At 50.6% G+C, this 10,342-nt stretch overlaps 1 protein-coding gene across 1 annotated transcript; it reads right to left on the reverse strand.

The window, feature by feature from the left end:
- Positions 1–167: 167 nt before the first annotated feature.
- On the reverse strand, positions 168–9,139 carry LOC134294101 (neuroligin-3-like). Its single transcript, XM_062964015.1, has 3 exons — positions 9,083–9,139; positions 3,836–4,725; positions 168–3,062 (listed from the first exon to the last, which is right to left on the reverse strand). Exons 1-3 carry the CDS (start codon positions 9,137–9,139, stop codon positions 2,183–2,185), a joined length of 1,827 nt encoding a protein of 608 aa, XP_062820085.1. The 3' UTR covers positions 168–2,182.
- Positions 9,140–10,342: the final 1,203 nt, after the last annotated feature.

Here is a 10,342-nt window from a genome sequence, read left to right on the forward strand (position 1 = left end):
AGATTGGCAATGCATGGGTGCTTTACCTCTGGACTCTTGTTCAGGTGCGGACAGACTTTGGGGTCTGCGGATACTCGGAAAGCTGGGATTCAAATGCTCCGATTCTGTGTGATCCTTGCCCAGCCCACATGACGACCCAAAGAAGCCAAAACAGGACAGCCAACGGGTAAAAATACCCCTTCCACTTTATTTGGAATCCTTTCCACTGCTCAGGCGAGAGTCGGGACAGCTTAAATACATTCTCAGCCAGAATCATTCACCTTGCGCTTGTCCCATCGCCCTTGGAAGGGAAAGCGGGGACCAGAGCTGTAAGAAGCCCCCCAAGACAAGAGCTTGGAGGCCTCCCAGCCAGTTGGACAACATCCATTTGGTTCTATTCTTCCCATAGCCACTGCCTATTTGGGGGGCAGAGGGTCCTTCCTTCCTTCTTTCTGGTCCCCCAGCCCGTCCCTTTGCAACCTGCCCTTGTGTCGTGGGTCCTCCTGATCCTCTCCAGACCATCTATACTCACCATTGACCAGTTTCTGGCCTTTGTACCCCCAGACCTTGATTCCTGAACCTCTTGCCCCCCCTTTTCTATCACTACCAGCCCCACACCTGACCTCTCCCTCAGCATCAAGGCCTGTTTGCACCTAGACCTCCAACCAACACCCATCTCACCACTCCCTTTAAAATCATGTTGTTTTTGCAGCAAATTCCCAGGTCCGGTTTGTGCGTGAGCAGAATGCCCCCATCGCCTCCTCGCCCAGACAGCTCTCAGGCCCACGGCAACCCCCCTTTTCCTCCCCTTTCTGCCCCCAGCTGCCCATTCTCCCATGTTGCCCACCACTGGTGATGCTCCACGGAGATGCTGCTCTGGCGCTGGCGATGCTCCACAGAGATGCTGCTCTGCGCAGAGGCACGGCAACAATGAGGAGGTTTTTGTGGGACTCAGGCAATGGGAATGGGGAGAGAAGGGGGCAGTGAGCGTCCCGTTGGCCGCGCTGCAGGAAGGGCTAACCTACAGGAGACTTGGCACAGCAGATGGCAAAGGGAACTGGGGATGGCACTGTGGGTGTCTGGGACAGCAATCCAGCTCATTTCCACTCCTCTGCTGGGGTGGGTTGACGGACACAAACGGACAGGTCGGAATGGCGGCGGAGGGGCGTATAAAAAATACAAAAGGGTCTCGGTTGCGGCTGTCGTCTTTGCCGCGGCTGCCCCCTTCTAGAGGACGTTTGCTGGTTTCTCAGTTTGGCACACAGGTCCGCAGTGGAGGGGCCCACAGCGCAGACGGGGCTGATGCGTGTGTCTGTGTCTTGTGTGTGTATATGTGGGCTGTCTGTGTGTGTCTCTGTGTGTACATACGTGTCTCTAACTGGCTTTTTTTTATCAAGAACACTTAGTTTAAAATCTTTACAAAGGACAAAAACACGGCATCTTCCCGTTAGTGTTTAAAGAACTAAAGATCTGCTTTGTTTTTTTAAAAAAGTCTTTTGGAAAGGAAGAAACAAAAAAAGGAGACAGACAGGAAAAAAATTGTTTCTTCTTCTCTGCGACATGAAGATCGTGAGGTGGGGAAGAGGGGCACCAAGAGAGCATCTGTTGGGCCCAGCACCAAGCCCAAGTGACACGCAGGATCCAGCACTGGGGTTTTTGGGATGCCCAGGACTGGACTGCAACAATTTCCCCCATTTGGTGGGATGGGGCCCACAAAAGATACTCCCCGCAAATGGGCCTTGATATGGCAACATAGCTTTTAACCTCCTCCTCCCCGCATGGCACTTGGATTGATAAGTCTCGAGTGGCAAGGAGGAAACGAGTGGCATTTGAGGGGTTGCGATGGGGTTCCCCCTCCATATGGTTGCTGTAGAGGAGAGGGGAGACCTGTTGGGTTAACCTCTTGCACGTTATCTGGCGAGGCTCAGAAGGAACCAGAGTTCAGAATGGCACTCAAGTGGCTTGAGCCTCTTTTTGGGGGGTGGGGGTGGGCAGAAGAGGGTCCCTCTTTTGGGGCTGTGCTCCCTGCAACCGCCGAGACAGCTCAAGGGAGAGTCAGAGCACTTGATACAAATGAAATCCCCTACTGCGAGGAAGTGAGAGGCCCGGGAGGATGGCGCGTGGTGTTCGATAGATGTCTGACCACTCACCACGCCACCTCCGGTGAGGGTTGGAAGGGAGGGGGCTGTGTTCACGGGGGGAGCTATACCCGGGTGGTGGAGTGTGAATGGGGCAGCCCCGTACTGCTGAAGCTGGCCGCGAAGGTGTTGTAAGGGTGCAAGGTCTGGAGCCCCACCAGGGAGTTGGGGATCATGGTAATGGTGTTGGGCGTCATGAGTGGGATGTCGTCTGGTGAGCGGCGCAGCGTTAGGGTGTAGTCGGGCAGGGCGGCGGCCAGGCGCAGGGTGTCATGGGAGGCCACTGCCTCACAGTCCCCGTGGTGGGCTTGGTTGGCCTGCAGGGAGGGCCGCTCCTCCTCCGGCGCGTGGCCGATGTCGTTGGCATTAGCTGCGGCGGCGATGGCAGCAGCGCCTCGCTGGGGGCTGGGCTGGCGGTGGGTGTCCTGGCGCCGCTTGTCCTTGCGGTAGTAGAGGGCGGCAAAGGCCAGGACGTTGAGGAAGAGGAGGGAGGCTCCCACAGCGATGGTGACGCTCAGTTCAGTGGAGTAGTCTCGTGGGTTCTCCACCAAAAGCGTGCCGGCCCCATCTTGCTCTGGGTTCCACTTCTCCTGGGAGCCCTCGCCGCCCCCGGTGTAGGCGGTGGAGATGGCCGGCCGCTTGGTGCTCCAGGCCTTGCCATTGGGCCGCCGGGTGATGTGTGAGTTCTGGGTGGAGTCCGGCGGCGGCACCTTGGTGGTGGTGGATGTGTAGTGAAACATGTCATGAAGGTTGTAGAGGTGGGGCACCAGGTGCTTCCAGAAGGCCACCTTGGTGGCTCGGTAATGGTCCCGTACACGGGGCTTCAGACCGATGTGCAGGTAGAGCTGGTCTCGGGGGTTGTACTTGGACCAGGCCACTTCCTCAAAGCGGTTGGCCTTGGTGTGGATGAATTTGGTGTCCTGTGGCACTGGCTTGTTCGGGTCCCTAGAAGAGAAAGGGGTGGAAGACACTATCAGCAACAGGCTACAATGAGTCCTCTGGCAACCTCTGGGATGAGTGGCACTGGCATTGCTGAGGGGAAAATGACCCCAGATGTGGGGTGCAATGGGACACAGCAAGTCTTGGACAACTTGACCCTCTGAGGAGAATGGAACTGGCACCCAATCTGAAATGCTGAAACTCATTAAACTCATTACATGTGGACTCTTTAACTAAAACACTAGAGCAGAGGGGCGAGCCTACTGCAGCCTGCAGGCCATATGTGACTACCACTAAGTCCCATGCCCACTCTACCCCTACAAGCATCACAGAACCCTATAATATTCCAAACACCTCTATCTTCCTCTGAGGTTCCCCTCAAAATGGTGACTTCCTGCAGAGGAAAATGGAGGTATTTGGACTTGCTGTGGGGAAGAGACTGAAGACAGATTTGGAAAAAAGGTCCCCGGGCCCCCAAGGAGTTTCCCACCCCAACTGAGCATGAACTGATGATAGGCAACGTGGTGCCCACTAGATTTTGAAACAAGAGGTCCCATTATTGCCGACTGCTATAGCTGTGACTCAAGAATGTTGCAGTCCAAAATTCGGAGAGCACCAACCTGCCTCCTCTTTGTCTGGTGGAGAGATATGAGGCTTTCCTCTACCTTTGTTTGGCCTCCGATGAACAGAGGCGGCTTGAAGACATCCACACCCGCAATCCTGAAAACCCACAGAAGAACCCCCCTGTTCCCCATTCCCACTGGCTGGAAGAGACCTACCCGGTTTTGGCAAAGTTAGTCCAGTAGGTCATGACCACGGCACTGAGCATGACGTCGTTCTTGGAGAAGTTGCAGGGGAAGAGGTCAGTGGGGCCGATCATGGGGATCCCGAAGACGTAAGGCACCTCATCCCCGTGGGCCGCGTCTGACCAGGCCGGCTTCATCAGGCTCTGGCAGTGGTGGTAGAAGGCGTAGAAGTAGGTGGGCGAGCCATAACGGGCATGGAGGTCGGCGGTCACCACCGAGGGCTCCACCCACTGGTGGTCCGTGAAGAGGGCCACCAGGGTCTTGCGGCGCGTCTCTGGGTTGTCTCGGTCGGCCCAGTCCGTGTACATGAACTTGATGGTTTCGCGCAGTGTGTCCTTTCCCTCTGGGTAGCCGTACAGGTTGTCCACGAAGTTGGAGACGGAGTAGTCAAAGTCGCTGCCGGAGACCCCATCCTCAGGGTCCACCACCCCCTCCACAAACTTGAGGCCCTCGCCCTGGTTGACGCCCAGCATGATGTCGTAGTTTAGGAACTCACCCTGCTCCATCAGGATCTCTGGGTCGTCGGGGATGACGTCCCCATCGATGACTGGGCCGAAGGCCACGTGATAGCGGGCCGGCTGGATGTCCTGCTCCACCAGTTCCTTGGCCGTCTTCTGCCGCAGACAGTCCACCATGTCCACCGTGTCCAGCACATTACAGCCCACCTTGTCGGCCAGCAAGCTGGTGTACTTGACCGGTTGGTAGTTGACTGCCCAGCTGGACAGCGCCGAGCCACTCTGGATGATGGCTCTCTGGAAGAGACCTGGAGTGGAGAGTGGGACACAAGTAATGCCAGAGATTAGCACCACATGAGGCCCTGCAAGGTCATATTTGTGGAGGACAGTGATAAGGAGCCACACTTTCTGGTCTTAAGGAGCTGCCAGGTTTGGCGAGGCCCCATTGCGGGAAGTGTGTGACAGTGGTCATGCCTGCAGGGCTTTTTATGTTGTCCTATTCTTGATCATACAGTGGGATTCACAGGGAATACATTCCAGAACTTTGGTGTGGATACATGAAATGGTGGGTAACAGGGAACCCTATTAAATGAACAGCTTCTAGTGAACATCACAGAGAGGATACTTTTCTAGGCATCACTAGGTCCTTCAGAGAATTCCATATAATCATCTGGAGGACAAAGAAAATGCCAAAAGAGGGCGTATTTTGCTAGATAGGGACCATATTGAATATCTGTGCACATAAACCCAGTAAGCCTTTGCCTTACAGGTTATAAAAGCAGAATTCAGTTCCTAGAGCAGTACTCTTTTGGGGAAGTTTGCCACTATTGCCTTCCTTTGAGGCTGAGAGAGTGCGATTTGCCCAGGCTACTATTGGGTTTCCCAGGCCAAGCAGGGATTCGAACTCTGGTCATCTTAGGTCCTAGGAAACACCTACAGTATAGAAGGAATGCAGTTTGACATCACTTTCAATTCTGTATAGTTCACTGCTAGGGAATCACTGTAGTTTTGCAAGGTCTTTATCCTTCTCTGCCAAAGGTGCCTCATAAAACTAAGACTTCCATGATTCCATAGCATTGATTCATGGCAGTTAAAGTGGTGTCAAACTGTATTAATTCAACAGTGTAGATGCAATATTTGGAACACTACACCATGCTGAAGCCATGTTATTCAAGGGGTTGAATCCTATCTGTCGAAATACATGCCACATCATAGAATCATAGAATTCTGGATTTGGAAGGTACCCTCAAAGATCATCTAGTCCAGCCCCCTTCTGCCAGGCAAGAAGACTCCATTAAAGCACTCCCAACAGATGGCCATCCAGCCATCCAATAGAATAACCAAGGCAATGGTGATAGGGAATGGATTGAAAGCGAAGGAGATGCTTCTGGAAGGGCTGGAGAAGATCAAGGAGCCCTGAAAATGGATCAGAGACAATGGAGAGGAAGCTCAAGGAGCCCAAAATAGCCTAAGCGCAGTCAGAGGCCAGGGATATGTGGGTCAGGCGGAGAAGGGCCAGGCCAAAGGAGCGGCAGGAACCCTCCAAGGACTCCTTGGAACAACCGCGGCTTCCTTTTCCAAGGCTGCGGACGTGTGCATCACATGCGCATTTGGGAACAAGATGTACCCATCTCAGCAGGGCTTACATCTGAGTAAAGGCATGAGGTGGTGCAATGCCCCTCTGTGCATTTCTGAGCTCCAGAAAACAAATCAATAGGGCTTGCGAGAAGGGGCCGAGTGTTCACTGACACTGTCGAATTAATACAGTTTGTCAGTGCTCAGTGCTATGGAATCATCATTGTTTTGCAAAGTCTTTAGCCTTCTCTTTGGTGCCTCACCAAACTACAAATCCCAGGATTCCATAGCATCCAAATAGTGTCAAGCTGTGTTCCTTCAACAGTGTAGATGCACCGAAAAGAGCTTCCCTTCATTCCACAATACTCTCCCAAACTGACCGGAACCAATGAACCTATTTTCCACTTTTGTGAGGACTTCCAGACATGGGCCATTGCTCCCATTAGCCCTTGTCCAAGTAGCCAATGGAGAGGGATGATAAGAGCTGGAGTCATCCAAAAGCATCAAAGGGCGACAGTATTTGATTATTTAGACCAGGGATCCCCAAACTTTTTAAACAGGGGGCCAGTTCACAATCCTTCAGACCGTTGGAGGGCCGGACTATAGTTGGCCACCGAGCAATAATAATAATAATAATAATAATAATAATAATAATAATAATAATAATAATAATAATAACAACAGCAATAATAATAATAAAGAGGGTTGGAAGAGACCCCTTGGGCCATTGAGTCCAATCCCCTTCTGCTTTTGTGCACCGAAAAAACAAGCAAAGCACCCCTGACAGATGGCCACCCAGCCTCAATGTTAATAATAATAATAATAATAATAATAATAATAATAATAATAATAATAATAAAGAGGGTTGGAAGAAACCCTTTGGGCCATTGAGTCCAATCCCCTTCTGCTTTTGTGCACCGAAAGACCAAGCAAAGCACCCCTGACAGATGGCCACCCAGCCTTACTGTTAATACTAATAATACTAATACTACTACTACTACTAATAATAAAGAGGGTTGGAAGAAACCCTTTCAGCCATTGAGTCCAACTCCCTTCTGCCTCTGTGCACCAAAAGCAGATGCAAAGCACCCCTGAGAGATGGTCACCCAGCCATAATAAAATAATAATAATAATAATAATAATAATAATAATAATAATAATAATAATGGTTGTAAGAGAAGAAGAGACCCCTTGGGTCATTTAGCCCAACCCCCTTATTCCCTTGTGCCTTGGTGGCCGGATAAATGGCTTCGATGGACCGTATCCGGCCCCCGGGCCTTAGTTTGGGGACCCCTGATTTAGACAGTGTTTTAAGCAACTGTAATTGTATGTTTAATTTGGTTTTAATATTTGTATGCTGTGTTTCAAAACTGCATTTTTAAAAATGTGGCGAGCCTGCTTGCATCTCGGTCAAGAGATGGAAACCGGACGATGATGATGATACTTGAGAAGGCAATGCATGTGTGTAGCAATCATACTGAGCTGTGGGCATTTTGGACGTCTTAAGACATGTGTTATTGCTTTGTGTTATTGCTCTGTGTTATTGCTTGATGGACCCGAGTCCTTCCTGCAAAATGGTAACGTTGTTTGCTTGCTTAGAAGTGGTGACAATATCTGGACCAGCTCTGTGCCATCCAATACACAGATGTTGCCATTCTTGAGCCCCCAAAAGCAGGGAAATCCCCCCACAAAACGGACTTTCTCCAGACTCAAAGCCCATTTGATGCACCATTCCGACTGCCTTGCTGCCTCTCTTGGGAAGCCCAAGAGCAAGGCATAAGTGCAAAGGCTTTATTTGCCTGCGTTCATTGGAATGTGTTAATATTAACAGAACTGCTTTGCACACTTCCCTAGAGCCGGGCAGCTGGTGATGTTTGCGCCTGGCAGATGGACAAGCCTCGGATGGAATGGAGGGCATAGGGTTTATTCTTAGGCATGCATTTCAATGCATGTGCATCCATGCTCCCAGAGGGATCGGGGAGAGAGAAACACACAACAAGCATCACACCTTTGAAAAGGGCGCATTCGTAAGAACTGGGAGAGACCAGAGGCCCATCCTGTCCAACCCTTCTGCCACAAAGAGTCACACAATCCAAGCCTTCCCGACAGATGGCCATCCGGCCACTGTTTAAAACCTCCAGAGAAGGACATTCCACTGGACTCCCTGGCAGCAGCATCTTCCACTGCCGAACAACTCTTACCATTAGGAAATTCTTCCTGTTTAAGTCAAATCTCTTTTCCTGCAATTTGAATCAATTGCTCTATCTATACTGTGTCTTGGGGCCCACTGGTGTGTCGTATATAGTTTCTAAGTGTGCTGTGTGAAAAATGCTCCCCCACTCCACAACCACAAACAAAGGCTGGCGCTGTTCAACTGTAGGTGCTGTTGTAACTTTTAGAATTTGCACCATTTGTGGATTGAGTTGCAATAACGGCCACTAAAAGAGATACAGGAGCCCCGCTGGCAAAATGCGTTAAAGCACTGAGCTGCAGACCGAAAGGTCCCAGGTTCAAACCCCAGGAGCGGTGTGAGCAGCCGCTGTTAGCTCCAGCTCCTGCCAACCTAGCAGTTCGAAAACATGCCAATGTGAGTAGATCAATAGGTACCGCTCTGGCGGGAAGGTAAGGGCGCTCCATGCAGTCATGCCTTATGGCCACATGACCTTGGAGGTGTCTACGGACAGCGCCGGCTCTTCGGCTTAGAAATGGAGATGAGCACCACACGCCAGTCAGACATGACTGGACTTAACGTCAGGGGAAAACCTTTATCTTTTAAAAGAGATACTAAAAGGGATACCATCTGTTGATGATGGTGTTTGTGGTGAACCCCATGGAGCGGCTAGAGAGGAAACTGCACAGGGATCAACAGTAGTATGTAAGTGTAAATTCAAAATTCAAAACCTTGTTTATACAATAAAGATAATATGAAACGTGTGTGTGTGTGATACACACATACATATTGTATGAAACTCTTATAAGGAGTTGGTTTAACCTCCATTTTGCCAGTAAAATTGAATGACTGTGTCATGAAAGGATGCATGTTCAAGAAACATGAAACGTTTAGAAAGGTCTGCTCTATAGTCTCTAAGCTACAAAATGTGCTTCCTCCTCAATGTCACATCTTTTTAAAACATTTAAATATGGTTTGTCTGTCCCCTTCTCTCAGCTTTCTTTTCTGCAAGTTAAACACCTCCAGCTCCCGACGCCCCTCCTCATGAAGATTAATGGCTTCCAGGTCTTTAGCCATTGTAGTCTCCCTTCTCTGGACATCAAACTATGTCAAAGGATTCCCCCAGGCAGAAAGCAGCCAGGCTTTGAAGCTGCAAGACCATCAAATGCTAATCGAGGTGGCCAGTTGCAACATTCACACTTGCCTCCAACAGACAAGCGTTCTTTCTCCCACCCTTGACATTATTCCACAGATATATAAACCCTACTTGCCTAGTTTCCAACAGACCTCACAAGCTTTGAGGATACCTGTCATAGATGTGGGCAAAATGTCAGGAGAGAATGCTTCTGGAACATAGCCATGCAGCCCGGAAAACTCACAGCAACCCTATGTCCATGTCCTTCCTGAATCGTGCTGCCCAGAGCTGGACACTCGGGGCAGGTCCTTCTCCCTGTACAGAGCACTTGAGAAGCCCAGGCGCCTGCAATGTGGGCCCACTTCTCTCGTCGGGCGCCACAGCCCTTGGCCTCGCTTGGCTGGGGTCTCGAGTGCGAATGGAGGCAGCCCTCTGTCACTGGTTGCCATAGGAACACAGTGAGAAATTGCATTTAAAAAAAGAGCAAAACGAGTGGTGTAAATAAAAGATCAAGGAAAGGCATCTAGGAATGACACCTGGGTAGAGATACAGCCCATCACCACATTTGGCTTAAACCAATGTGAAACATACACCAGAGCCAGGTCTATGCCAAAATGTCTACCTACATTCAGGTTCCAGATGACGTTGATAGACTACACTAAGCTTAGGTGGCTGAGGGGGGAAAGGAAAGGGACCGAAGCTGTTAGGAATTGTGGGAGTGGAATTCCAAAACACCTAGAGGGCCCAAGTTTGCTCATGTCTGGTTTAGCTCCTGGTTTGCTAGTAAAACCGAATTGCGTGTTGCGAAAGGATACATGTCTCAAATATGAAACGTTTGGAAAGCTCTGCACTAGAGCTATCTCCTTCCCACAGGAATCAATGCCAATTCCCCCAGAACAGTCAGAAGTGTGCAACGGTAGCTGGCTTCATTCGCAGGTGGTGGTAGACTCTCCTTTTTTGGCCAAGGTTTGATAGCACAGATTGGCAATGCATGGGTGCTTTACCTCTGGACTCTTGTTCAGGTGCGGACAGACTTTGGGGTCTGCGGATACTCGGAAAGCTGGGATTCAAATGCTCCGATTCTGTGTGATCCTTGCCCAGCCCACATGACGACCCAAAGAAGCCAAAACAGGACAGCCAACGGG

The sequence above is a fragment of the Anolis carolinensis genome, unplaced genomic scaffold (assembly GCF_035594765.1).
Source record: "Anolis carolinensis isolate JA03-04 unplaced genomic scaffold, rAnoCar3.1.pri scaffold_12, whole genome shotgun sequence".
In the NCBI taxonomy this organism is placed as follows: Eukaryota; Metazoa; Chordata; class Lepidosauria; order Squamata; family Dactyloidae; genus Anolis; species Anolis carolinensis.